The sequence below is a fragment of the Choloepus didactylus genome, chromosome 9, assembly GCF_015220235.1.
Source record: "Choloepus didactylus isolate mChoDid1 chromosome 9, mChoDid1.pri, whole genome shotgun sequence".
NCBI classification, from domain to species: domain Eukaryota; kingdom Metazoa; phylum Chordata; class Mammalia; order Pilosa; family Megalonychidae; genus Choloepus; species Choloepus didactylus.
In genome coordinates this window covers 123,453,869-123,480,699 of record NC_051315.1, presented here as the reverse complement: position 1 = coordinate 123,480,699, position 26,831 = coordinate 123,453,869, and the positions used below count along the sequence as shown (strand labels likewise).

General features: G+C 42.5%; 2 protein-coding genes across 30 annotated transcripts in view; both read right to left on the bottom strand.

Annotated features, from left to right (window-relative positions):
• LOC119544978 (nuclear body protein SP140-like protein) overlaps positions 1-17,304 on the bottom strand; it is a 108,569-nt gene extending 91,265 nt beyond the window's left edge. For 4 of the 19 annotated variants that reach the window (XM_037850619.1, XM_037850626.1, XM_037850620.1 and 1 more), the window contains exon 1: positions 14,899-15,079. In XM_037850619.1, coding sequence (XP_037706547.1) covers positions 14,899-14,930 — 32 coding nt within the window. In that variant the 5' untranslated portion in view covers positions 14,931-15,079. Of the gene's footprint in view, positions 1-1,137; positions 1,286-6,328; positions 6,367-14,898; positions 15,088-17,188 lie in introns of those variants that run through there. The other 15 variants (XM_037850624.1, XM_037850614.1, XM_037850609.1 and 12 more) reach the window with 11 other exon arrangements.
• Positions 17,305-19,733: 2,429 nt separating this feature from the next.
• Positions 19,734-26,831, bottom strand: part of SP140 (SP140 nuclear body protein) — a 94,604-nt gene continuing 87,506 nt past the window's right edge. For 10 of the 11 annotated variants that reach the window (XM_037850636.1, XM_037850642.1, XM_037850641.1 and 7 more), the window contains 5 exons: positions 22,997-23,112; positions 22,163-22,271; positions 21,793-21,867; positions 21,529-21,648; positions 19,735-20,074 (listed from right to left, as the gene is read on the bottom strand). In XM_037850636.1, the coding sequence (XP_037706564.1) occupies positions 19,967-20,074; positions 21,529-21,648; positions 21,793-21,867; positions 22,163-22,271; positions 22,997-23,112 (528 nt within the window). In that variant the 3' untranslated portion in view covers positions 19,735-19,966. Of the gene's footprint in view, positions 20,075-21,528; positions 21,649-21,792; positions 21,868-22,162; positions 22,272-22,996; positions 23,113-26,831 lie in introns of all 11 variants that reach the window. The other variant, XM_037850645.1, reaches the window with a different exon arrangement.

The following is a 26,831-nucleotide window of genomic DNA, read 5'->3' as shown; positions in this document are numbered from 1 at the left end:
TGTGGTAAGATCAGAGTGAACAACAAAAAGACAAAGATAGACTGGCTCCTCAATCTATACACTGAGAAATTTTAAAAGCTCCTTCTAAACACTTCTTAGGTGAAAGAGCAAATCAAGATAGAAATTATAAATGGTTGAGAAATAACTCCAATGAAAACACCACATATAAAAAATCCTGGAGGTTTCCAATGAGGCACAGAGGTGAACATTCATGACCTAAAATTTCTTTATTAGTAAATTAGAAACACTGACACGTAAATTAAGTTTTTGATGAATATATCAGAAAAAGAAACAAGGTAATCCCCCAAAAAAGTCAAAGAAAAGAATTAGCAAAGAGAACATATATAGAAATATAATAAAGATAAGGAGGACTTAATTAAACCTACAACAACAAATAAAAGTAGCACATCTATAAAACCAAAAGGTGGTTTGTTTTTTTTAAAGACCAACAAAATAGAAAGTCTGAGCAAGAGAAAGAAAGATATAAATTAACAATGTGAGGCATAAAGAAAAGAAATATCCCCAAATAAGGAACAGATTAAAATGTTATAAAATAAATCCTGTACCACTTTCTACTGATAACTGTGGCAATCCAGGAAAAATTCATACTTTTTAGGAAAATATAAACGATCAAAACTGGCTCTAGAATACGCATGAGAACTAAGCAGAACTCAGAGTAACAGAAGTATATAATATACTTAAAGACCTACCCTGTTCCTGCCTTCTCCCCACACACACAAAGGCATCAATTTCAAAGTTTTATAGATAATTTCTAGCAATCCTTCAAGGAACAGATAAGGTCCATATTAAATAAACCATTCCAATACAATTTTAAAAATTTCATATCACCTCAAATCATTTCATGAGGCTACTATCATTCTACTAAAAAAAAAACAAACACAAGAAATGAAAATTGTAGGTCAATGCCACTTACAGACCCATAAAGCAAAAATCCCTACAAAAATATTAGTATGCTTAATACAGGAATGGATGAAAAAAGTCATGTGACATGACCAAGTAATCAGTTTTTAGGAATTCCAGGACAGATCACATTAGAAAATCTATTTATGCTTTTGGTTAAACCCAGTAGATTGAACACACCTGCATTTACCTGTGCTCCCTCTGAAACCTACTCACCAGTCACCAAGCGGTACCTCTTAACAGAGCTCCTAATCAGGTTTTAGTGTTTCATTCTTAAATGTGAATGGACACCCGGTGGACATTTTAGGAAATCTTTGAGAACAAACAAACAATGGGGCAGGATCTGGGAAGAAATTTTGAAGAAATTAACACACTTAGCAGAACCTTGGAAGAAACAGAACAGAAATTAAAAACAAACAAACAAAACCTCTTCGACTATCATCTTTGCTACTATGTGAGAAAATATGGGATTCATGTAAAAAGAACAAGATGCCTATAAAAAAGAAACAAAACAATAAACACCTTTTGGAAATTAAATATGTGATGGCAGAAATATTTAAATCACTAGAAGAAGTAAAAGAGCTGAGAAAAACTCATTGATGGTTGACTCAAAACAAAGAGATAAAAGATTGCCAAGAAAACAGAAAACAAAAAGTAAAAAAAAAGGAAGAATCTAGAGGATCAACTCAGGAGACCCTAAATCCAACTAAAAAGAATTCCAAAAGATAGAAGAGAGAAAGCAGAAGCAAGGAAATTGTCCAAGAAACATTACCAGCAAAATTCTGAGAACTAAAATAAGTTCATTTCCAATTTGATAGGCCCTCAAGTACCAGAGTACAATGAATGAAACCTACACCCACACCAAGGCAAATCACCATGCAATTTCAGAATTAACAGATCAGAAAAGAACTGAAAAGTTTCAGAGAGCCAAACAGTGAAATGAAAAGGATGGCATTAGATTTCTCAGTAGCAGCACTGAAAATGGCAAGACAATGGACTAAATTAATTTTCAAGAACTTTATAGCCACAAAATTATCATACAAATGTAAGGATAAAAATAAAAGACATTTTTTTCAAACATGAATGATCTTAAAAATATGTGTACCTCTTTCTCAGGAGGCTACTGTATAATGTTCTAAACTAAAATGAGGGAGTAAAACAAAAAAGAGGAGCACAATGTAGAAAAGAGGTCAAGCCTCAGAATGTCAACCTCAAATGCCTAAAGTAACCAGAACTAATTGGAGCACGAAAATGGAGAGGTGCCAGAGGGATGTCTCCAGGAAAATTAAACAGAATTGATAAAATAATACATTTGACCACATTGAGAAGAATTTTACAGTTTTGTAGAAGAGTTTGGGGAGAATCAGAAATGGGGACACACAAAATCCAAGTAAATATATAACAAGTCAGTAGTTATTTATTGAGGACAGGGCTTATGCTGGAAAGGAAATATGATCCTAATATATTACAAGGTATAGCTATAAACAATATTGACATAGTCATAATAATGATAACACTGACTACTGATTAACCCCAAATTGTGATGCATTACAAGAAAGAGAGGAGGCAAGAAGGTTTAAGAGAGAGCTAAAACTTCATTTATTCACATAATACTGTCACATCTTTTAATACTCCCATTCCAACAAACCCTTGACCTCCTAGTTCTCCAATTCTACTATCTTTTTATCGTCCCTAACTACTTCTACGTCCTCACTACTTTTCTAACACAGCTAAAGCTCATAGCCTATTGTTAAAACCCAAAGTTCTTAACCTTGGCTGCTTATTAGAATAACGTGAGGAGATTTCAAAACTCTTGCTACCTAGGCTGCACCTGAGAGTAGGATCAGTAATTTCAAGGCTCCCAATTGTGAAGTTGGAGAACTGCTGTTAAAATCAGTCTCTTTAACACCCACCTTAGCTTCTTCTCTCTTATCTCTCCCATTGAATTCATCTCACAAATCCCTATCCTTTAATAAAACCAACTTGCCTCCTCTTCCACTCATCTGCACCCAAGATATCCAGAGAAAAACACATGCTTTCCAACAGTTCTCTGTTTAAATGTATGATCATTAGGCTACATTGAGCTCTCAATGCTATTACATAACCCTTCTACATTTTGCTATTTGTTTCACCTTCTCCATTGAATGGCTATTTTAAAGCTTCTCTGTTCTCAAACGCTAACATTCCTTCCATCATCGGTCCCTTCCTCCTCCTCTCAGCTGAGAATATAGAAGCAACCAGAAGAACATAACTGCATCCTCCACATCAAATACACCAGCCTACCCTGTATCTGTACACACCTGCCTCCACTCCCGTTGGATTGGTGAAATGTCCTGTTCCAACATTGCTTTCCATCACCTTCCTCTTCCTCAGGCAAAACATAGTGCTCCTCTCTTTCTCCTGTCCTATCACTTTTTTCTTCTCTACTTGAATATTCCTATAAACACATAGTCGTACTCTGATATCTGTTTAAAGATCTTCCTACATCTCACTTCCCCTTCAAATTACTTCTTCTTTTCTGTTACCCTTTCTATAAAACCCTGTGAAATTGTTATCTAATATTCACTACTTCCACTTCCTCACCTCTTCATCTCTCTGAAACCCATTCAAGTTTTTCCCGTACCCAATAATCTATTGAATCCTTCGATTTATGTCTTTGTTGACCTCCAAACTGCCAAGTCCAAAGGACAATTCTCAGTCCTTGTCTCAATCAGCAACACTGCACACTTTTTTCACGTCTTTCTTCTTGAAATGCTGCCTTCTCTTGGCTTCTGATACAGCACATTTTTGTGGCTTTCCTGCTACCTCCCTAGCCACTCCTTCTGCTCTTCCTGTGCATACTGGAGTGACCCAGGGCCAGTCCTCTGACCTCCTCCATCCTTCTTCCCCACATGAACTCATGTATTTCTACATTTTTAAATACCAGCTACACACTGACAATTCCCAATGCCTATCTCTTTTATATTCAACCATCTCTACCTTGATGACTAGCAGGCTTTTCTGACTTCATCAGGCAAGTCCTGATCAGTGAGCTCTTAATTGTCCACCTCCCCAACACTGCTTATTCTCTAGTTTTCCCAATATAGAACATAGCAAATATGCAACACTTACTCAATGCTAAGCATCATTACAGGGATGTTGCATATATTAACTCATTGAATCCTCACAGCACCTATGAGGTGTAATCTATTATTATCCCATTTTACAGATGATGAAACAGAGACTCAGAAATTTTAAGCAGTTTGCCCAAGGCCACATAGCTATTCAAGAGTAGAAGAAGGCTTTGAACTCAAGCAGTCTGGCTTTAGAGGTCAGACCCTTTAATCACTACAAAATACTGCCATCTTGGCCAACGACAACTCTATCTTTGGGGTTCATAAAGAAAAACACTTGGGGTCTTTTTTTTTGACCCTATCTTAGTGTGCCAGGGCTGCTATGACTGATACCATAAACTGGTTGGCTTAAATAACAGGAATTGATTATCTCACAGTTTTGGAGGCTAGAAGTCCAAAACCAAGGTATCAGCAGGATCAGGCTTTCTCCAAAGTCTGTAGTATTTGGGGAGTGGCTGGCTGGCAATCCATTACTCAATCTCTTCCTATGTCACATGGTAATTTGTCTTCTCTCTCTTCCTCTGGCGTCTACTGGCTGAATGAATGCAATTTCCTCTGCTTATAAGGACTTCGGTCATACTGGATTAAGGCCCACTCTGATTCAATTTGGCCTCATCTTAATAGTATCTTCAAAAATCCTATTACAAATGAGTTCACACACACGACCATGAGTTAGGACTCCTTTCTCTCACCCCTAACACTTAATCCATCTGAAACTGCTCTTAGCTCTGCCATAGAATATATCCAGCATCCTACCCCTTTTCTTTACCTCTATTTAACTGACCTAGTCCCAGCTGTCAGCATTTCTTGCCTGGGCTATTTCAATAGTTCTAAATAGTCTCCTGCTTCCACTCTTGCCACATTGCAGCTGTTCCCCAAACACCAAGCATAAGCAAAGAGATCTTTGGAAAACCTAAGGCAGGTCATTTCATTCCTCTGCTGGAAATCTCCCAATGACTCCCATCTCTCTTGAATAAAATTTGTCTGATCATGACCTCTAAGAACCAACAGAGTCTGCCTCTTGATAACTTTCCATTGTCATTTCCTACCACCCCTCTTCCAGCTCACTGGTCTTCAGACATTCCAAGCCTCTTTCGATATTACAACTTTCATTGGCTGTTCCCTCTGCTTAGACCATGATTGTGTCAGGAATGTGCATGGTGCTTTTCATCAATTCATTCAGGTTTCTGATCTAAGATTAATCCCTCAGAAAGTCCTCCTACGACATCCAGTCTAAAGTAGCAACCTCATTACTTTGAATCCATGTACCTCATGGCTTTTTTCTTCACAGGCTTACCACTCTCTTACATTAAATTATATATTTATTTGTTCATCTGTTTGTCATTTGTCTCCTCATTGGAATGTCATCTTCACTGGGGCAGGTACTTGGTCTGCTTTGTTCACCATTATATCCCAGCACATAACCTAGAGCTTGGATCACAGAAGGTGTTAGGAAATAGTTGTCAATGAATGAATGAAGTGACAGAAGACTATATAAGAGAACATGACTAGGATTTTTTTGAGCATGGGAAAGGCATTTTTAAACAATACACAAGGAGGAAAATATTGATAAACTTGAGTGTATAAAAATTGTTTTAAAATGTGATTTGGAGTGATGTCATCAATATGGTGACGTAAACCGCTACTGAAAACTTCTCTCCAGAGATTCAATGAAAAAGGACAAACATAGACTGGAGTAAGACTCTGCAAATGCTGAATTGAAGAAAGAGAAGAAACATCAGGTAGGAATTTTCCACCCCAGAACAGCCAGTTCTTTCCCCTCCCCCTCACTTGGGCTCAGTGCAGGAAAGGCACAGAATCAACAGATGGGACCCCTCCCACCGGGGACAGAGATTTTAAAATCCCACAGCAGTGAAAAATACCTTCACTGTTTGAAGACTTGGTGTACAGGGGAGGACATTTCAAGGTCCAGATCAGTGAGGGACAAAGAGACTGAGAAGACACGGACAGAAATGCATTTCCACCCGTGGGTCTGGAAGGCACCCTGACCCTCCCACCCCCCACTCTGAGGCAGATGAGCCTCTGAGGACAATTAAGTTACTGAACAGCACCATCTCTGGACAGCCCTTTCTTAGGCGCAGAGGAGTTGGTCTATATGCCCTGTATGGAAACCCAGCCCTGTTTGGGCTGAGAAATAAGGAAGATCCAATTGTTAAAGCAGGGACCAAAATCAAACGTGGGTCTTGCTAGCCAGTGGAAAACAGAGCACCACTGGAAGCCAGGAGATTTGTATTACCACACATAGTGAACTTGCTGGGGTGCCCAGTGCCTACCTCTCATCCCTGTGGTAGGCCATGGTGGGTGCTTGATTTGGAGGAGAAGACTGAGGGGGGGGGCACAGAGCCAATCTGACAACTGGCCAGGGAGAGAAACAAAGAAAAGATAGAAATCAAAGTCAACCAACAAGAAAACCTTATGCAAAAGAAAGAAAACAACCCCCAGAATAAACCAATTGAGAAAACCACATGCTAAGACAGCAGAGCATCATGAGCCACATCAGGAAATGGGAAGATATGGCCCAGTCAAAGGAAGATACTAACATTTCAACTGAGATTCAGGAGTTGAAACAACTAATTATAGATATTCAAACAAATCTTTTAAATTGAACCAATGAGGTGAGAGAAAATGTGACAAAAGAGATAAAGGATATACAAAGAAGACACTGCGTGATCATAAGGAAGAATTCATAAGCCTGAAAAAACAAATGGCAGAACTTATGAGAATGAAGGGCACAAATGGAGACATACAACAGCAGACTTAGAGAGGCAGAAGGAAGGATCAGTGAGATGGAGGACAGAACATCTGAAATCTGCACACAAAAGAACAGATACGGAAAAGAATGGAAAAATATGAGCAGGGTCTCAGGGAACTGAAAGACAACATGAAGCACAGAATATATGTGTTATGGGTGTCCCAGAAGGAGAAGAAAGGGAAAAGTGGCAGAAGGAATAATAGAGGAAATAATCAATGAAAATTTCCCAATTCTTATGAAAGGCATAAAATTACAGGTCCAAAAGGCACAGCGTACCCCAAACAGAAATGATCCAAATAGACCTACTCCAAGACACTCACTAATCAGATTCTCAAATGTCAAAGACAAAGAGAGAATTCTGAAAGCAGCAGGAGAAAAGCGATCCATCACATACAAGGGAAGCTCAGTAAGACTAAGTGCGGATCTCTCTGCAGAAACCATGGAGGCGGGAAGGCAATGGTATGACATATTCAAGAAACTGAAAGAGAAAAACTGCCAACCAAGAATCCTATATCTGGCAAAACTGTCCTTCAAAAATGAGGGAGAGTTTAAAATATTCACAGATAAACAGAAACTGAGAGAGTTAATGAACAGGAGACCTCCTCTACAGGAAATACTAAAGGGAGTGCTTCAGACAGATAGGAAAAGACAGGAGAGAGAGGTCTGCAGAAGAATGTAGAAATGAAGATATCCGGAGAGAGAAAGAAGGTAGAGATTGGACATTTGATGTTGAAGGAGTATAGAATGTTCTAGAGGATTGATTGCGTATATTTAGAAATGGATAGCACAACACAATGTGATGGTAGTACAACATTGTAAGTACGCTGAAAAAAGATGACTGTTGAAAGAGGAAGGTTAGGGGTCTGTATGACACCAGAAGGAAAGACAGAAGATAAAGACTGGGACTGTATAATTTAGTGAAACTTAGAGTGGTCAGCATGTGTGATTAAATGTACAAATATAAGGATGTCTTTGTATGAGGGAGCAGCAAGAAAGAATGAAGGTATGAGGTATGCAACGAAGTGAATGGACCATGAGGACAAGAGGTTGAGTGAAATAAACCAGAAATGAAAGGACAAACATTATAATGCCTCACAAAAATAGACTAATAACAATGTGTAAACTCTGAGAATTGAATCTGGGAACCTGGGCTATAAGGAGAAGTGTTATGTAGATGTTCCTAGATTGTAAGCTCCTGCAGCAGTCACACTGATTCATGAGTTGTAACAGTTATTTCTAAATTGTTGAGATTCTGAGCTGTTTGTGTGTGATGTGGTCGGTCCCTGGAGCTTTGGGTGTCTGTGCGGCACCTGGGAATCAGAACCAGAGTTCAGCAGCTGTGAGTGTTGGCATTGCTGCATGAATCAACTGCTGAAGAGGCTGAAAAGATCAGACTTCGAGTGGAGATATAAATGAAATGGGCCTGGTTGAGATTGGGGTAGATCCGACTAAAAGGTACAGGATGTTACTAACTGTGTTTTAAAACTTTGACTTCTGTGTGGGACCAAAGGAAGAAATGGTTATATGGTGCAAAATCTATATTTTCTGTAGCACACTATATAACTTAACTTGTATGGTCAGTTTACTCAAATGCCATAACTACGTGGAAACTTGACTGGGGAGTGAGACCTTGTTGTTTGTACAGGTTAGCATGAAGCCTTCACAAAACCCAGAGTAATTTGAGCAGAGAATACGAAGTATTTACAAAGCCCCCTTGAAGGACTGTGGAAAAGTGTGGAAATATTAAACTTCCCCAGCTAGGGAATTCTTGATATTCTCGCAAGCACTGGGGACCACCAGCTTAGTAAGCCAAGCCCTTGATCTTGAGGCTTGCCCTTACAAAGCTTGATACTGCAAAGGAAACGCTAATTCTACTCACAATTGTGCCTAGGAGTCACTCCCAGAGGGCCTCTTTTGTTGCTGAGATGTGGCCTCTTTCTCTAAGCCAACTTGGCAGGTAAACTCACTGCTCTTCCCCCTACGTGGGACATGACTCCCAGGGGTATAAATCTCCCTGGCAATGTGGACCAGGACTCCTGGGGATGAGCCTGGACACTGCATCATGTGATTGAGAAAGACTTTTGGACCAAAAGGGAGAGGAGAATTGAAACAAAATAAAGTTTCAATGGCTGAGAGATTTCAAATGGAGTCAAGAGGTCATTCTGGAGGTAACTCTTATGCATTATATAGATATCCCTTTTTAGTTTTTATTTTACTAGAATAGTTAGAAGGAAATATACAAAATTGTTGAATTGCAATCCAGTATCCTTGATTCTTGAAGGTAATCATATGTGATCATGTGATTTTGAAAACCTTTGGCTCACAATCCCTATAACCAGTGTATAGACAAATGAGTAGAAAAAATGGGGACAAAAAGTAAATGAATAATATAGAGAAGGGGGATATGGGGCATTTTGAGTGTTCTTTTTACTTTTATTTTTATTTTTATTTTTATTTTTTGGAGTAATGAAAATGTTAAAAAATTGACTATGGTGACAAAGGCACAACTATTTGATGATACTGTGAACAACTGTTTTACACTTTGGATGACTGTATGGTATGTGAATATATTTCAATTAAAAAAAATAAATGAGGGGGGAGGAGAGGTATGGGATGCTTTGAGCATTCTCTTTTACTTTTATTTTCATTCTTATTTTCATTTTAATTTTAGGAGTGATGAAAATATTCAAAAATTGATTATAGTGTTGACTGCACAACTATATGATGAAACTGTGAATAATTGTACACTTTAAATGATTGTATGGTATGTGAATATATTTCAATAAAATTACATTAAAAAAATGTGATTGGGGGTAAAGATGGGAGGGTAAAATCAGATTATAGAACACCCTTGCTCAACACCTATACCAAAAATTATACCCCAAAATTCATCAGGGATTAGGATGAAACAGTTTGAGGCAAGCCCAAAGTCTAAAATATAAAAAAATTTAAAAGCTATATAAAATACACAAAAAAACCCAAAACCCCTATTTTTAAAGACATTAAAAAGCTAAAGAAGCAACACAGACTAGAGGCACTAACTTCCTAGGGGCAGGAGAACATCACAGAAGAAGCAAGGACTTCAGCTGCTCCTTACCAGGGGGCATTTGCTGGTCTTGGGTGCAGAGGCTGAGAATCTAGGCTTGGACAAGGCAGTGGAGTGCCACTGGGGACAGAGAAAACAGAGGGGCTTGTGATGGCTGCACAGGGTTGGAGTGAGAAAATTGGAGACTTGAGGGGGCCTCAACACACAACCAGTTTCCCCTGGGCAAGAGGCTAGAGAACCCTGTTAGAAGCCTCTGAAAAGCAACCCAGAATCTCCTGTAGGCTCACAGTGTTGAAAAGCAGTGACTCTCCTGGTGAGGGGCCCTGACAACCCAACAGGAGAGAGTTGAAAGTCCTGAAGGAAGTGTTGATCTGGCTACAGGATTTGCAGTCATGTCATCCTCTGGGAGCACTTGCTGGTTCTGGACACAGCTAGAGACTAAGAATCTGGGGTGTCCCAGGCAGAAGGCCGCAGTTAGAGGACAGAGAAACTAGCAGAGTTTTGGGGGCCAAGCAGGGCTGCAGTGGCAAAATTACAGACTTGAAAGAATGAAAAAACTTGACTAGTTTTATCCTTGACAACTTTTCTAAATTCTAAAGCTGTGTGAAGCAAGAGGCCAAAAATATAAGACAAAACTTTGGGAAATCAGGCAGAATTTGGTTGAGTCAGTTGAAAACACTGGAGGTCCTTATCCTAGGATCAGGGAAAAACAGAGGTAGATGGAATCTTATCAAAAACTGCAAACCAATCTTGACTCAGCCTATGGCCTTATTTGATTAACGTGACCCCCCATTACTTTACTTGCCAAGAAGAGGAAGGTGGGGGGTGTCACTCTCCTGTGGATGATAATACCTAGAGGTTCTACAGCCCTTTATATTCAATGTCTGCCTTCAATCAAAAATTACCAGTCATCATTTCAAGAGATGGGACTATATCACAAAACCAAGAGAAAAAAAATAAAGTAGATAACTGCTACAAATCCAGAAATGATCTGAAAGAATGGAGTCAGCATCAAAGACTATGATTAAAATGTTCAAGAAAATAGATGAAAACATAGAAAAATAGATTAAAATATGGGCCACTTCACCAGAGAATTGAAATTCATAAAAAATCTAACAGATATTTTAGAGCTGAAAAAAATTACAGTTTCTTAAACTCAGGGCGAAGAGTTTACCAGCAGCTTGAATATAGCTAAATACCTAAATACAGAATTAATGAACTAGAAGACAGAGCAATTAAAATTAAATTAAATTAAATTAAAAAATCTAAGTAAAGTACATATATTTTTCAAAAGAATAAAACATAAAAGAGTGTGAGGGATATGGAAAACAGTCAAAAATTAGTTTCAAATAAAGTGCTAGTACACAGTCAGAGATAACCAGAAACATAAGCAAAATAATCTTTGTGAATAGAGTATGGAAAGGGAAAATAGTAACTTTATAATGAAATCCGGCCAACACTACCAAATGATCAAGGTTTACAGCACGGATGATAAAGCATGATATTTCTCCTGGTATAATGGGATGAGAGGGCACTTCACCCCTGTCGTAATCATCACAAAACATAACCTCAGTCTAATTATGAGAAGAACATCAAGACTAACCAAATTGGTAGGGTTTGACATTCTGTAGAATATCCTATAGTCGTGAAAAACAAGACACGACTGAGAAACTGCCACAGGCCCGACGTGATGACAAAATGCAATATGGTACCCTGGATTGGGTCCTGGTATAGAAAAAGGACATTAATGGAAAACCTGGTGAAATCTGAATAAAGTCTGGTGTTTACTTAAGTGATGTACCAGGGTTGGTTTCTTAGTTTTGATGAATGTACCACAAGCTGATAACATCAGGGGAAAATGAAACTGGCTGTGGGTTACAAAGCAACTCTGCGCTATCTTTGCAGATTTTCTGTAAATTAAAATTTAAAAAGAAAGTTTATATTTAAAAATCTTTGTAAGAACCAGCAGAAACAACAGAAAACAGGGACACAAACACTTCATACATTGAAAAGAACAGATGTCAGTAATAAAACTTTAATCTGAGTAAGAGTTTATATATATATACCTAAAGCAAGCATCACTCATAATTGTGAAATGATAAATGCTTTCCTTTTCAAATTAAGACCAAGACATAAACAATTGCTATCACTACTTCTAGTCAACATAATACTGGAAGTCCTAGCTAACACAGTTAAGGAAGCAAAAGAAATAATAAGAATTTGATTGGAAGAACAAAAATTTCATTATTTACAGGTTACATAAATACATATATTATATACCTACATATAGTAATTAAAATTAAAAAGAGTTTAGCAAAATTTCAATTGTATTTTTATATCAGCAACAAACTGCTAGAAAATCAATTTTAAAAGTATCTAGTTTAGAGTCAACAATTGGGGGGTTAGGGGTATGAGAAGATTTGAGTTTTCTTTTTTGTTTTTATTTCTTTTCTGGAATAATGGATGCACAGCTGTATGATGGTACTGTGGGCAACTGATTGTGCACATTGGATGATTGTATGGTATGTGAACAATCTCAATAAAACTGAATTAAAAAAATATCTAGTTTATAATAGCATAAAGCTATCAAGTATCTGTGAATAAATCTAGCAGAAGAAATGTAAGACCTCTACCTCTAAGGAGAAAAAATATACCGTATTAGAAAATATTTTTAAAATTAATACTATACATATTCCAGAATCATTAAATGGAAGACACAATACTGTAAAGATGTCAGTTCTCTCTAAATTGGTCTATAGAGTCAATGCAATCCGAAACAAAAGCTTGACAAGGTTTTGGCAAGCTGCTTCAGAAATGCAAAGGGCCAAAATACTTTGGAAGAAGAGAGGAAGATCTGCTCTACCAGATATCGGGAGCTAGTGTAAAGCTATAATCATATGATAGCACGATACTGGCAGAAAGAGAGGAAAATCACAGGCCCCTGGTAGAGAAGAGAGAGCCCAGAAACACCTTGTATAAATGGTCACATGATTAACAAAAAGGGTAGCACTGCGGGTCAGTGGAGTAAAGGATGGGTTCATCAATTAATGGTGTCCTCCAATATAAAGTGATAAAAATCAAAATGGAGGCTTCGAACTGTAGATCAGAGAGAAAACTACGCAGTCTCATATAAGGCAGGAAATGTGAAAATTCAGGTTACGTCTGAGCAAAGGGACGGTTTGGAGAGAGCTGCCAGGTCAAGCATAAGTGAGATGGACTATAAAAGCAGGGCAGGGACGTGTAAATAAAAGAAAGGAACATGCAACATTTAGATAGTACCAATTTGGAAGAATAACCCTAAGAAGATGAGTAAAATATCCCCAAAGCACTTTTTATGACAAAATAACTTAAATAAAGCAAGAGTGTGAAGGTGGGAGGATAAAATAACAACCGATTTAAAGTAGAGCTTGCAGAGTTGCAGAAACAAATTAAGATCCTCAGAAAAACGCAATCAAATTTGTTTTTTAAATTAGAAACTACGAGAAACAAACAAAATATCTATTAAAAATTACACAACTGTCATGGAGGAAAAGTTTGAGACAATCATTATGAACACAAAGTAAAAAATGAAAGAGATTAAAAGCATTAGGAGGCAGATGAAAGTTAGAATGGATAAAGTTGCTCTGATGTGAGCATAATTTTGCCCAAAAATTGAAATAGAAAAAGTTTTCAGAGATATTAGAGATAAATTTCCCCAAAATAAATAAAGGTAGAACTGAGATGGCAGACCTAAAGAATATGAGAGCTGGGGTTACAGTTTGATGGTGGGCCTGGAATTCACCATTACCTTTTTGCATTGCTTCATTTATTTATTTTTAACAAGGAGAATATATCTATTTTTATAAAATCAATAATATATTAAGTCTATAATTTAAAATTTAAGCTTTTATAAGCTAAAAGACACCATAAACAAAGTTATAAAACAAGAAAAGTAGATTTGTAATTTTCAAATACTTAACAAAAATTCTCATGTCATTAAAAAAAGGATAGGCACCTTTACCCAAATAACACTGGCAAAAAATAAAACAGTGATTCACAGAAGAGGGAACAGAAATGGCCAGTAAACAGGAAAAACTATTCAATTTATTGTGAAATCAGGAAACTATTAAAATATGTGAAAATGCAAAATGCAGACCAATATGATCCCATTTATTAAAAAATAAGAACTCAAATTATATACTGACAAAAATAAATTATAAATGTGAATGCACTGAAAAAGATACGGAAGGTGGTGTATGTGTCTCTTAACAAGAGCAGGATTAGATGTTGTGGGTGGGGGCAGGCAAAGGAGATTTTTCCTCTCTATATACTTTTACAATCTTTGAAATTGTATGATCACAAATATATTACGTAATTTCTTTTGTATTAAAAATCAAAATTTTAAAAATACTAAGTGATATTATATCTGAACCAATGATACAGAGAAAAAGGTAGGATTTCCAACCTTTCCTTGTTTGAGATACAACCCATCCTAGAACAGAAAATTAAAGTAAAAATAAAAACTCTTAGTCCGCACTAGGCCTTTGCAGTCTTTGGGCCTGTCTCTCTCTTTTACTTCCCTTTGATCAAGATCAGTAGGCAAAGAGCTCAGACCCCCGAGCCAGGTGTGGGGATAGATCCAGAGCTGACCACTGCACTGTCTACAGCACAGGAACAAAACCACAGCATCTTGCCCTTGAAAATAACTCAGGAGTTTATCCTGAATTTGAAATTGTCTAAGCTACCCTTTTAGAAACTAGTGAAATGAGTGAAGGTAGAGGAGGCCTGAGGGCAATGAGCAAATACCAGATTTCTGCAGGAAAGTCTCAGAAAGCAAGCTGAGTTCAGGTAGTTCTGACAGCTAAGAAGTAGTTGCAAAACAATACAAAGTCATGTGTCATGGAAGGCTGGACTTTGACCAACAGCTATCTCCTGCCGTTTAAAAATTCTAAAGCATTTATTACATATTTTATGTCATTCTGTTACATGCCCATGTTCTTGTACCCTACACTAAAGCAGTAACATAGTCAGTGATAAAGGTTAAAGGAAGGAAGATAAAGACTCACCTGGCCTTGGGATCATCACCCCCGCTTGCCATCTCCCTGTCACTGGCCCTGCCTGGGCCCAGAGCTCCACTTGGGATCTTGCCTTTCCCCTGGGCCTGTGTCCAGTATGACTGTCGGGGCCTAGCAGGAAGTCTGTGGTTCGACTCACCCTGAGAAAGCTCCACCCCAATGGGAAAGAAAAGTGAAAGTATTTATCCGAATTCAGGAAGTACTGAACACACACGGTCTTCCTCCTTCCTCAACTCCTAGACAGGTCTCAGCTTTTCTGGAATGTGGCAGCAGGGACTGAGGATGACTGACAGGTCAAGGCCTCACAGGCCTGGGAAGGGACAGCCCCGGGAGGAGGAGCAGGGCTAGCTCCAGTCACTTGTGCAAAGACAGAGAGCAGAGACAATCTCTATGAACCCCAACTGCCTTCCAAGAAGGTGCCACAGCTTAATGGGGAGATGTAAACCTTCACAAATGTCCCTTGCCCTTGCCAAGATTGCTGTGGGGAGAGAAAGGAAACGCCAGGTGTCTTCTCTCCAGCCCATGACTGACCAGGCAGATTCATGTGAGCCTGGCCAGGCAAGCTGGGCCCTGACATTCAGTCATGGGGCCGGGGACAGCAGAAATGCTGGACATTAAAAAGTGGGGAGAATGTTCTTAGCACTTCTGAAAAGCAGCCAGGGAGGAAAGAAGGAAAGCTCCAATTCCCTGGGGCCAGAGGTAGAAGTCACACTGGTGACAACAGTTAACATTTTAATTGCAAGGTTTACAGTGTCTGCAGTACGGGTAGCTTTTCAATTGCAGCCAGGGGTGATGAGCTTCAAGAAGTCACTGAAACTTGAGGGGGCCAAAGGCTTCCCATTGGATGGGGATGGAGTTTGGAATGGAAATGATCTGAACCTGGAAGGGCAGTGGGACTCCTGGGGTGACCCTCTACCTTGGGGTATAGGAGTGCACAGATTTTTCATTCACCATCTGTCATCATTCCACAAAGGAAGAGAAGCAACCTCCAAGACTTACTCTACATCAGCATAAAATTAATGGTAAAGAAATAGGAGCAAAGAGAAAATGAGAATGGGGCCATAAGACACAAGTATGGAACAGAACTCTGGTGAGAACCAAGCAGCAGAGTCAGGAGGCAGCTGGGAGCCGGGGGCATATAGAATCCAGGATCCAAGATGGAGCAGAGAGCAGAAAAGGAATGGATTCAGGAGCCAGGAGCAGACAGTGCTCCAGAGCAGTATTTTCCAAATCATGTCCCACAGATCCTACTACTTCCAGCTGCCCAATTACATTTGAGAAACATAGGGGGAAGGATGTTTCTATCCTCTGCTCCCTTCTTCTCTTTCTTTCCCCAGAGGAGAGACCATCAACCTGATTAGGACAGATTCCAGGACACCGAGGAGTCCAGTGGGCAGGTTCACTGAGCTGCCAGATCCTGCACCCAGGCGGGCCTCTCTCTCTCTCTCTCTGGCTCTGACTTGTCATGTAGTGGGTTGAGTTTCGGCTGGGCATGGCTCTCCTCTGCTCCCGGCCCCATGGGGCACTGCGGCCCAGATAGGGCTGGCCACAGAGTCCACTGCCAGCTCCGGTGCCCCCTCTGCCAGACCCAGACCACCTCTGAGCTGGGTGTTGGCATTAATGGGCCAGCTTTTGCCTGGATCTACTTCAAGTCTGCTAAGATGAGCACCTGGCATTGGAGGCCAGCTAACCGCAGGCTGGGTGGGGAAATACACAGAAACTGGCCTTCAGGAGAGTGGACACGCCCCGATCAGGGTGCTCAGGGAAGGAGACATCCGCCAAGGGTCAGAGAAAGCTGAGGACGCACCACACTCTGTGAGAGTAGTGACACCGTATGAGGACTATAAGTCCCTATGGGGAAAACAAACTTTCTTTGATCCACGAAATGACATCAGACTCTCCTGGGTTATGGAAGGGACAACAGAGGGACACCAACTTAAGAAGAAGTTGAACTTCTAAAACTCCTGCTGGACTGATTTAAAGAAAATAATGGACGGCCTGGGGCATTTGCTATGACTGCAAGAAGAAGGTGGCTGGCCCAGGGCCACATCCTCAGTCCCCACCCCAACTTGGCATCATCATCCACAGCCCTTCAGTTTCATTCTGGGGCTGACCCCAGGAACAGATGGTGACCGCTTGGCATCCAGAACCGGGAGAGGACAGATATCCTCCTGCACCCTGGAGGACAGCACCGCACTCCAGTGATACCACCTCGTGCACTTGTCCTCTGACCACCCCGTGGGACCAGCCACAGACACCTTCTAAGGAAGGGACCTGTTACCTGCATTATGCTTTTCCTTTTCCTTAGAGTTTCTTTTAGATTTGCAGGCCGAGGCTCAGTCCCCACCTCCCTCTGGCGGCGGCGGCTAGCCTTACAGTCTCCGCCAAACTGGGTTCTGTTGCCTGTTAGGGGAAACAGAAACCGAAAATTCTCCCCTTCTCCTCAATTTTTAATTATTCAAACACCTTCCTGGTGGGGTGGGGCGCGGCGCCTGCGCACTCCCCAGACCCCGCCCCATTCCCTCCTGCTGAGAGCGGATCGGGGGGCTGGGGGAGTGCGGGGGCTCCGGGCCCCAGGAGCAGAGCTGAGCCCTTCCTAGTCCAGGGCGCCTCCTCGGCTTGGCTCCTCCCCACCCATCACCCCCAGAAAAGGACAGAAACCGGGAGCCCTGCCCCTCACATCTCTCACCCAGGCTGCTGGCGCCGCGCCTCGGGATGGAAAAAGGGACGCAGAGGCCCGGCAGGAAACACCCCGCTGCCCCGCACCGCTGCGCCCACGTGCAGGCCAGGACCCCACACCCCTAATGTCCTCAGCCCCCGGGGAGCGGCCCCGCCTCAGGGATAGCTGCGGGCGGCCCCTCCGCGGCCAGGAGCGCGGCCTCAGGGAAGGCGGGACCCAGACGACAGGCCGGCCCGGGGCTCGGCGGGGCCAAGGCAGAGGCTCGGGTCCGTGGGCCACGCGGGGCGGCTGCCTGGGCGCAGGGCCGAGGGGCTCGGAGGCCCCAGCCGGGCTGAGAGCCACCTCGGGGCGCATTTTCGTCTCCCCTCGGGTTTCCGTGGTAAAGTGTGGGCAGACGCTCCAGAACAGGGTTTCGTTGGGATTAAAAGGGACAGAGGCCCCGAAAGCCCTTGAGAAGGATCAAGCGCCAGTTTAAAATGGGCGGAAGTTTCCTTGGCAGGGCCGCCCTGGGGACAGCTGGGGCTGCAGCGTGGCCACGCTCTGGCGCTTGTGTTCTAGAAAACCAGAGTAGCAGCTGGTGGGAGCTGTTTAAAGAAATGGGGGGAAAGGACCCGCTGCACAGGTAAATCCGAGGAAGAGGTGAGACCTCCTGGCTTCAGGGCCACCCTGCTGTTTCTGCCCCGAGTTCCCACAGGTGTCTGTGTGTAACGAGGGGGAGGTCCCTGGAGGGCACCCGGGCCAGAGGGGTCTTGGGTCAGCCCAGAACCAACCCATCCAAATCCAAAGTTATCTTGATAACCAAAGCTGGATCTAACCAAAATGGGCCCACCTGACATGCAAAGTAGCTTAAACCCATACCTCATTATAATACTACAAATCACATCCATCATCATATTAAGGCTGCATTTTCTTACATATGTTCTGTGACTAAGCATGTAGTCAATCTGCACATGCTCAGTAATGAAATCACTTCCAATTACATCTTCTGGGACCGTTGTACTCCATATCCTAAAACCTAACCATCTTTTGAGACTATAAACTATCAGAATTATTGCAGTTCGAGGAGAAAGATTTTGGATTGATAGACCATCTGTTCTCCTGCTTTGCGCCTAGCAATAAAACTCTTTCTTTGAAATCCCGGTGTGTCAGGAATTGGTTGGTCATTTGAGCGCATCGGGCAAAAGAATCCACTGCCTTGGTCTGGTAACAATTTCAGAAGAGAAAAATCTCCATTTCGATGACATATAGGAATGGGTGGTTGCACATTAGGTGAAAATTTTCAGAACAGGAGTGTTACCTGAAGGTCTCACTGGCATCTTATTAGTTATATTGTCCTATGGAGGAAACCAGCCCCCCACCCCCAGGGGCCTGTGTTTATCTAGTATTTACTAAACTGGCAGCTAATTACTAATTCTGCCTTGAATGGGAGCTGAATCAGCTCTTCTGTTAGCAGCTAATTCACTTGGTAGGCTCAAATTGCATACCTTTACTTGTCTGCAACAGGCCTCAGTTCTTACTGATTTCAGTTTGCCCTAGGCACCAGCTAGAGACTTGCAAAGAGTTTATACACAGAATTTCGGGCTCTTTTTAATGACTTTCTCCTATCTGGGATTCTCACCCCCACCTCCCCCACTCCTGGAAAGCCTGGTTGCTCTGGGCTCCTTCCCCTGATTCTGCTGGCCAGAAAGAAGGTCTCCTTTCAGTCAAGGTTTTTAGCCATCCCATACCAAGACTGCAGCTGCTCTCAGGGCAAAGCAACAATAAATAGGGGAAAAAAAAAAAAAATTCATGCTGGTTGCTTTGTCTGAGTTTCAACTTCCCTCATAGTCTACCTGATTTGTTCACTTTCCAGAGGTTAGGCACTTATTTCTCCATATGAGAACGCCCTGATCCTCACTCACAAGCAGCAGACCAGCCTTGCCTGTGCCACACCCAGTTCTGGTTCTGGAAATGCCAGTAGTTTCACAGCCCTGAGCACCTCACCCATTCTGGGAAGGGAGATGCTCACCTGCAAAAACATCACCCAGAAAGTACATTTTGTTAGGGGAGATGTAACCCAGAACTATACATGCTTTGTACTTTTGTGTTCACAGGAACATGAATATATATCTACTTGATAATAAGTGGGCTTGCTTCAGTAAACAAAATAACAACAAATAGTATGCCTGGGGAAACACATGATTTATTCCAGAATTTCAGTTGGGAGTTAATACTTACAAACCATATACATTGTGGAGAAGACTAAGGATATTTTTTTGTAGTCAACGAAGGAATGTCGGGAGATTTTTCTCTTCTTTCTTCTTCCTGCAACTCACAGCTGCTGGGGAATGGGAAGACCTGCCCAACAAAGGGGCTTGTCCTGGGCTCCAACAACATCCACTATCCCAGCGAATTGTTCTCGTTTGTTTCCTGAATGGCAAATACTTCCTTGAAATTCTTCTCAAATTCAGCCTCCATTGTAAGTCCCATTTGGTCAAAGTCATTGTTCTGAAAAAAATAAAGAAAAAAATAATGACACTCATGGAAGTGTGATGAGACACCTTACAATTGAGAATGGCCAGAACCCTCATCTTAAACACCCTAAGTGTTCACTGAGAGTCACGTAAGCACATAAACTCAAAAACTCATGAGGCCGAATAGCTTCTGTTCTTTGAGAGCATGATTGTTTCTGATTAACTAGACAGAAATGTGAAAACATGCCCATACTTGGGGACTATGACTTACTTACTTTGGGTGGTTTATTTTTGTGAGGGTTAGGAAAATAATCTTTGTTCTTTGTAACAAGCCAAATAGTACAGGATTAAAGTAAAAATCAATGCTCTCCTGGAGTGACTTCCATTTCTCAGGCGATCCCTGTTTACTGGTGTGCCAGTTTGAATGTATTGTGTCCCCCAAACGCCATTATCTATGATGTAATCTTGTGTGGGCAGACGTTATCAGTTTTGATTAGATATCTTTGAGTGTTTCTTTGGAGCTGCGCCCCACCCAGCTGTGGGTGATGACTCTGATTGGATAATTTCCATGGAGGTGTTGCTCTGCCCATTCAGGGTGGGTCTAAGTTGATCAGTGGAGCCATATAAATGAGCTGACATAATAGAAGGTACTTAGTGCAGCTGTGAATGACATCTTGAAGAGGAGCTACAGCCAAGAGGGACACTTTGAAGAAAGCACAGGAGCTGCACATGAGAGACAGTTTGAAGACGACCGTTGAAAGCAGACTCTTGCCCCAGAGAAGCTAAGAGAGGACAAATACCCCAAGTGCAACTAAGAGTGACATTTTGAAGAGGAGCTGTGGCCTAGAGAGGAAAGTCCTGAGAGAAAGCCAGGAGCTGCAGATGAGAGACAGTTTGAAGATGGCCGTTGAAAGCAGACTCTTGTTCTGGAGAAGCTAAGAGAGGACAAATACCCCAAGTGCAACTAAGAGTGACATTTTTGAGGAACTGCAGCCTAGAGAGGAACATCCTGGGAGAAAGCCATTTTGAAACCAGAACTTTGGAGCAGACGCCAGCCACATGCCTTCCAGCTAACAGAGGTTTTCGGGACACCATTGGCCATCCTCCAGTGAAGGCACCCAATTGTTGATGTGTTACCTTGGACACTTTATGGCCTTAAGACTATAATTGTGTAACCAAATAAACCCCCTTTAATAAAAGCCAATCCATCTCTGGTGTTTTGCGTTCGGGCAGCATTAGCAAACTAGAACAACCGGCCACCACTGGGAAAGTTTTACATAAAGGAATCTAGGGTTTTCTTAATATATTTGGGGGAGGAGAAGGGAACAGCACAATAGGACTTTGAAATGCAACTCCCTTCTCTTTATGTAAGGGGACAGGCTTACAACAGAGTGAGGGAAATTGTAAACCTTCCCAGTCACTGGAATATGAGGGGGCAGAGTGACTCAATAGAAAAAAAATGAGATGGAAGCAGGGCAAGCCACTTACCTTCTTGAAGAAGAGGCACATGTCACGCACAAACCCCTCTACCCGCTGGTACACCTTCTCAGACAGCCGCTTTTTTATTTTTTGAATTTGTTCCTTTATTCTCTGAGAATCCCCTTGATTCTGGTGACAAAAATATCAAAGGGAGAGCTATAGCATACACACAACAAGATAAAAGTAACGCCAGCTCACAAATCCCATAAATACCAGTTTCAGGGACAAATACATCATGGCGGCCTGTAACTATGGTTGGTTTTTGTTACTTACATTGTAGTCATGTAGAATATTGATAAAGGAGCTCTCTAGATTGCAATAGACCTTCAAGAGGAGGAACTCACATTTCTGTAAAAGAAAGAGTTTTTTTTTAATGAAAAGCAGCTGGGAGAGAATGAGTCCAGACAGAACCTTGACTCGAACCAGGCATCCAAATGTTTCCCCAAACATGTGTGGCTCTTGGAAACAGACATGTAATGGTTGAATTGTCTTTTCTGAAAACAAGTTTTGGTGTTACAACAGTTTGATTGAGGTATGGCCCAGAAGAACCATTGGGTTCTTTGGGTACCATTCCCTAACCCTTTGTCTGTGCTTATCACGGGTGAAGGAAAAGGAAAGGGCTTGGGGTTTGCATCCAACTCACCAGCTGTTCCTCAGGCAGCATCAGCCTCTCCAGGATCTCAGACTCCTGGTGACACTGTTGGCTTACTGAAGAAACCTCTATCATGCATATGATACAGCTCCACGGGTTCCTGAGAGGTTAGGCATGAAGTGAGCAGAGGGCAAGGCTCTGGAAACAGCCACCATCCCTATGGCTGCCATATCCTCCTTCAGGAGCAGCAAATAGGTTCAGCGTTGGGGGGCCACCTCACAGAGGGAATGGAGGGCCCCTTGCCCAAGACCCCACATGGAGTCTTGAGCTGATGATCCCCCTCCCTTGATGGTGATATCAAGGTTGTCAGCCTATATGATATGATGTCATAGTGAGTAGTGGGCTCTGCTCTGTCTGAATTGTTGGGAGCACAAGGACCTTGCCTGCCAGGCCTGACTACCAAAAACTGGCCTTAACCCCAGTGGCCTTGGATGTTCACCAGGCAAACGAGACCATGGTAAAATGTAGGAGCTGAATGACCCTTCCTGCCTTTTCTGAGTAATCACAGAACACAAGCAACTGGCATTTCTCATCCCCTGCTCCCTTGGACAGAAGTCTGTGCTGCAAAACTTCTAGCAAAGGACAGTAGCAGTACACGGGCAAGAGAGTCCAGGCACCAATCTCAGAGTCCCAGGAGGTGTCTTAGTAGCACAAAGAACATTGAGCTCCTGCTGCCAGCAGCATGAAACAGGTTCTGGATCTGGTGCCTAAGGACCCTGCTCCTTCCTCATCTAGACACAATGGAAACTCTGCATGGTGAGCCTCATGGTGGGAGGAGGGGTCCCCAAAAAGGACAGGAGGGACAGGTGGCTGCATCTCACTGACCTCTCAGGATCCACCGGTGGGATGTGACAGTCCTTGTGAAAGGAATTTAGACAAGTGTCACAGCAGAACAGGTCTTCTTTAGTCTGGCACACCTCACATGTATCTGAGTTTTCCAGCTGGAAGGGTAACCATGTCCACATTACCACCATCAAATGCCCAGATGATCAAATTCACTCTCACAGCTCCGGTTACGACTTTGTGTCTACAGCTCCCAGATGTTCAGCCTCTCTTCTGCATGAGTGGCCATCCCAATGCTTCCCCAACATCTCCTCTGTAGAAATTTAACATATTCTCCTACTTTCCCCCTGAACCTGACATGTTCTTTCTCTGGTGCTTCTGTCTTATAAAATACATTCCATCTACATAGGCCTAAGAATCCATCTTGGTTCTTCCCTCTGTCTCATCTCCCAAAATCCAACCCATCCCCAATCCTGCTGAAACAAATTTGTAGGCAGCCTTTATTATTTACATTGTCCTTGTTAGGTCCACTGAGTACAACGATGTTGAGACCCTAATTAATGGGCTCTTCCTTAACAGATAAAGAACAATGCTCTGCTTCTCAAAGTCTGTATTGTATTTGGGTTAACAACACACAAAGATCATAAAGGTCCTTCCTGACACCAATGGACTGAAGAGATTAGGATCAAAACTTTTATTTATCTTAGTGTGGTAAGTAATAAAAGATGCGACAACAATTGATAATCATTTTGAGCCTTGTGCTCGAATTTTGGTGAAAATGCTTCTGTTGGACACTTTGGGGTTCTGATATTTTCTTTTGCTTTAAAAAATGGCCATGGCTAAGCATAGAGAGGAGTGGAAGCTAGTTAGTCCCCCTGGAACAATGAATAAAAACTAGGAACAACTAGTAAATAATCCAGAATAACTGCAGGGGGACAAATGTGACTGTCCACTTATCATACACCAACCTGAATTGGAAGGAATGCCTGAGATCGCAGCATAAAATCTGTAAGTAAAAACTGCAGATCCAAGCTGGGAGACCCCTCCCCCCTCTAGCCCAAGCTGCAAAGCCTCGTGGTGCTAGAGAGAAGCTCTCCCAGCAAGCGAATATAGCTCAGCTGAGCTCCAACTGGCGTTTTAATTAGTGAGTGTGGACTGCTCACTACAGGTATAAATCCCCAACAAGCAGAGGCTTTAGGTGATGACTGTCCTTGGAGAGCTGGAGGGGGCCACAGACTGGCCCTGAAGGGGGCTTTCTGTCCCTGTTTTGGCTCAGTGGAGATAGCCTCAGCCATTTTCAGTTCCCAGTGCTCTGACCTAGACAAGGCTGGAGACAGCACAGGCAGAGAGAGACCACTGAAATGCTCATCACCTCTCCCTAGGGGGATTATCTTCTCTAAGAGGAAAGGAGTGGGGCCCAGCTCTACTACCTGCTTTCCATTCAGAACCAGACCCCAGAGCCTGGGGGAAAACAGCCACAGGCCACACCTCCTCACACCAGTCTGGAATTACAGGCTGACAGGCACCACCTTCTAAGCAGAAAAGCACAGTGACTCAAGGCCTCACAGGGTGTACCAATCTTCTAAGACACACCATCAGGGAAACCAGATACTGAGAATTTATTCTTTCTAGGACCTGAGCCTGTTCTGGTCTGGGAAAACCTGATTGGGGTAACCAAGGAAACCATGCCTAGACAACAGAAAACTACAACCTACACTAAGAAATATGAAATTATGGCCCAGTCAAAGGAACAAACTTACACTTCAACTGAGATACAGGAATTGAAACAACTAATAATAAGTCAATTCAAAAAGTTTAGGGGGAGGCGGGGCAAGATGGCGGACTGGTGAGCTGTATGTTTTAGTTACTCCTCCAGGAAAGTAGGTAGAAAGCCAGGAACTGCGTGGACTGGACACGACAGAGCAATCTGACTTTGGGCATACTTCATACAACACTCATGAAAACGTGGAACTGCTGAGATCAGCGAAATCTGTAAGTTTTTGCGGCCAGGGGACCCGCGCCCCTCCCTGCCAGGCTCAGTCCCGTGGGAGGAGGGGCTGTCAGCTCCGGGAAGGAGAAGGGAGAAGTGCAGTGGCAGCCCTTATCGGAAACTCATTCTACTGATCCAAAATCCAACCATAGATAGACTGAGACCAGACACCAGAGAATCTGAGAGCAGCCAGCCCAGCAGAGAGGAGACAGGCATAGAAAAAAAACAACACGAAAAACTCCAAAATAAAAGCGGAGGATTTTTGGAGTTCTGGTGAACATAGAAAGGGGAAGGGCCCTGAGGCGCATATGCAAATCCCGAAGAAAAGCTGATCTCTCTGCCCTGTGGACCTTTCCTTAATAGCCCTGGTTGCTTTGTCTCTTAGCATTTCAATAACCCATTAGATCTCTGAGGAGGGCCCGTTTTTTGTTTTTTGTTTTTTTTTTAATCCTTTTTTCTTTTTCTACAACAATTACTCTAAGAAGCCAATACAGAAAGCTTCAAAGACTTACTATTTGGGCAGGTCAAGTCAAGAGCAGAACTAGGAGAGCTCTGAGACAAAACGCAATAATCCAGTGGCTGAGAAAATTCACTAAACACCACAACTTCCCAAGAAAAGGGGGGTGTCCGCTCACAGCCATCATCCTGGTGGACAGGAAACACTCCTGCCCATCGCCAGCCCCATAGCACAGAACTGCCCCAGACAACCCAGTGTGACGGAAGTGCTTCAAATAACAGGCACACACCACAAAACTGGGCGTGGACATTAGCCTTCCCTGCAACCTCAGCTGATTGTCCCAGAGTTGGGAAGGTAGAGCAGTGTGAATTAACAAAGCCCCATTCAGCCATCATTTCAGCAGACTGGGAGCCTCCCTACACAGCCCAGCAGCCCAGAACTGCCCTGGGGGGACGGCACTCACCTGTGACATAGCACAGTCATCCCTCAACAGAGGACCCGGGGTGCACGGCCTGGAAGAGGGGCCCACTTGCAAGTCTCTGGAGCCATACGCCAATACCAAGGACTTGTGGGTCAGTGGCAGAGACAAACTGTGGCAGGACTGAACTGAAGGATTAGACTATTGCAGCAGCTTTAAAACTCTAGGATCACCAGGGAGATTTGATTGTTAGAGCCACCCCCCCCCTCCCTGACTGCCCAGAAACACGCCCCATATACAGGGCAGGCAACACCAACTACACACGCAAGCTTGGTACACCAATTGGACCCCACAAGACTCACTCCCCCACTCACCAAAAAGGCTAAGCAGGGGAGAACTGGCTTGTGGAGAACAGGTGGCTCGTGGACGCCACCTGCTGGTTAGTTAGAGAAAGTGTACTCCACGAAGCTGTAGATCTGATAAATTAGAGATAAGGACTTCAATTGGTCTACAAATCCTAAAAGAACCCTATCAAGTTCAGCAAATGCCACGAGGCCAAAAACAACAGAAAATTATAAAGCATGTGAAAAAACCAGACGATATGGATAACGCAAGCCCAAGCACCCAAATCAAAAGACCAGAAGAGACACAGCACCTAGAGCAGCTACTCAAAGAACTAAAGATGAACAATGAGACCATAGTACGGGAGATAAAGGAAATCAAGAAGACCCTAGAAGAGCATAAAGAAGACATTGCAAGACTAAATAAAAAAATGGATGATCTTATGGAAATTAAAGAAACTGTTGACCAAATTAAAAAGATTCTGGACACTCATAGTACAAGACTAGAGGAAGCTGAACAACGAATCAGTGACCTGGAAGATGACAGAATGGAAAATGAAAGCATAAAAGAAAGAATGGGGAAAAAAATTGAAAAAATCGAAATGGATCTCAGGGATATGATAGATCATATGAAACGTCCAAATATAAGACTCATTGGTGTCCCAGAAGGG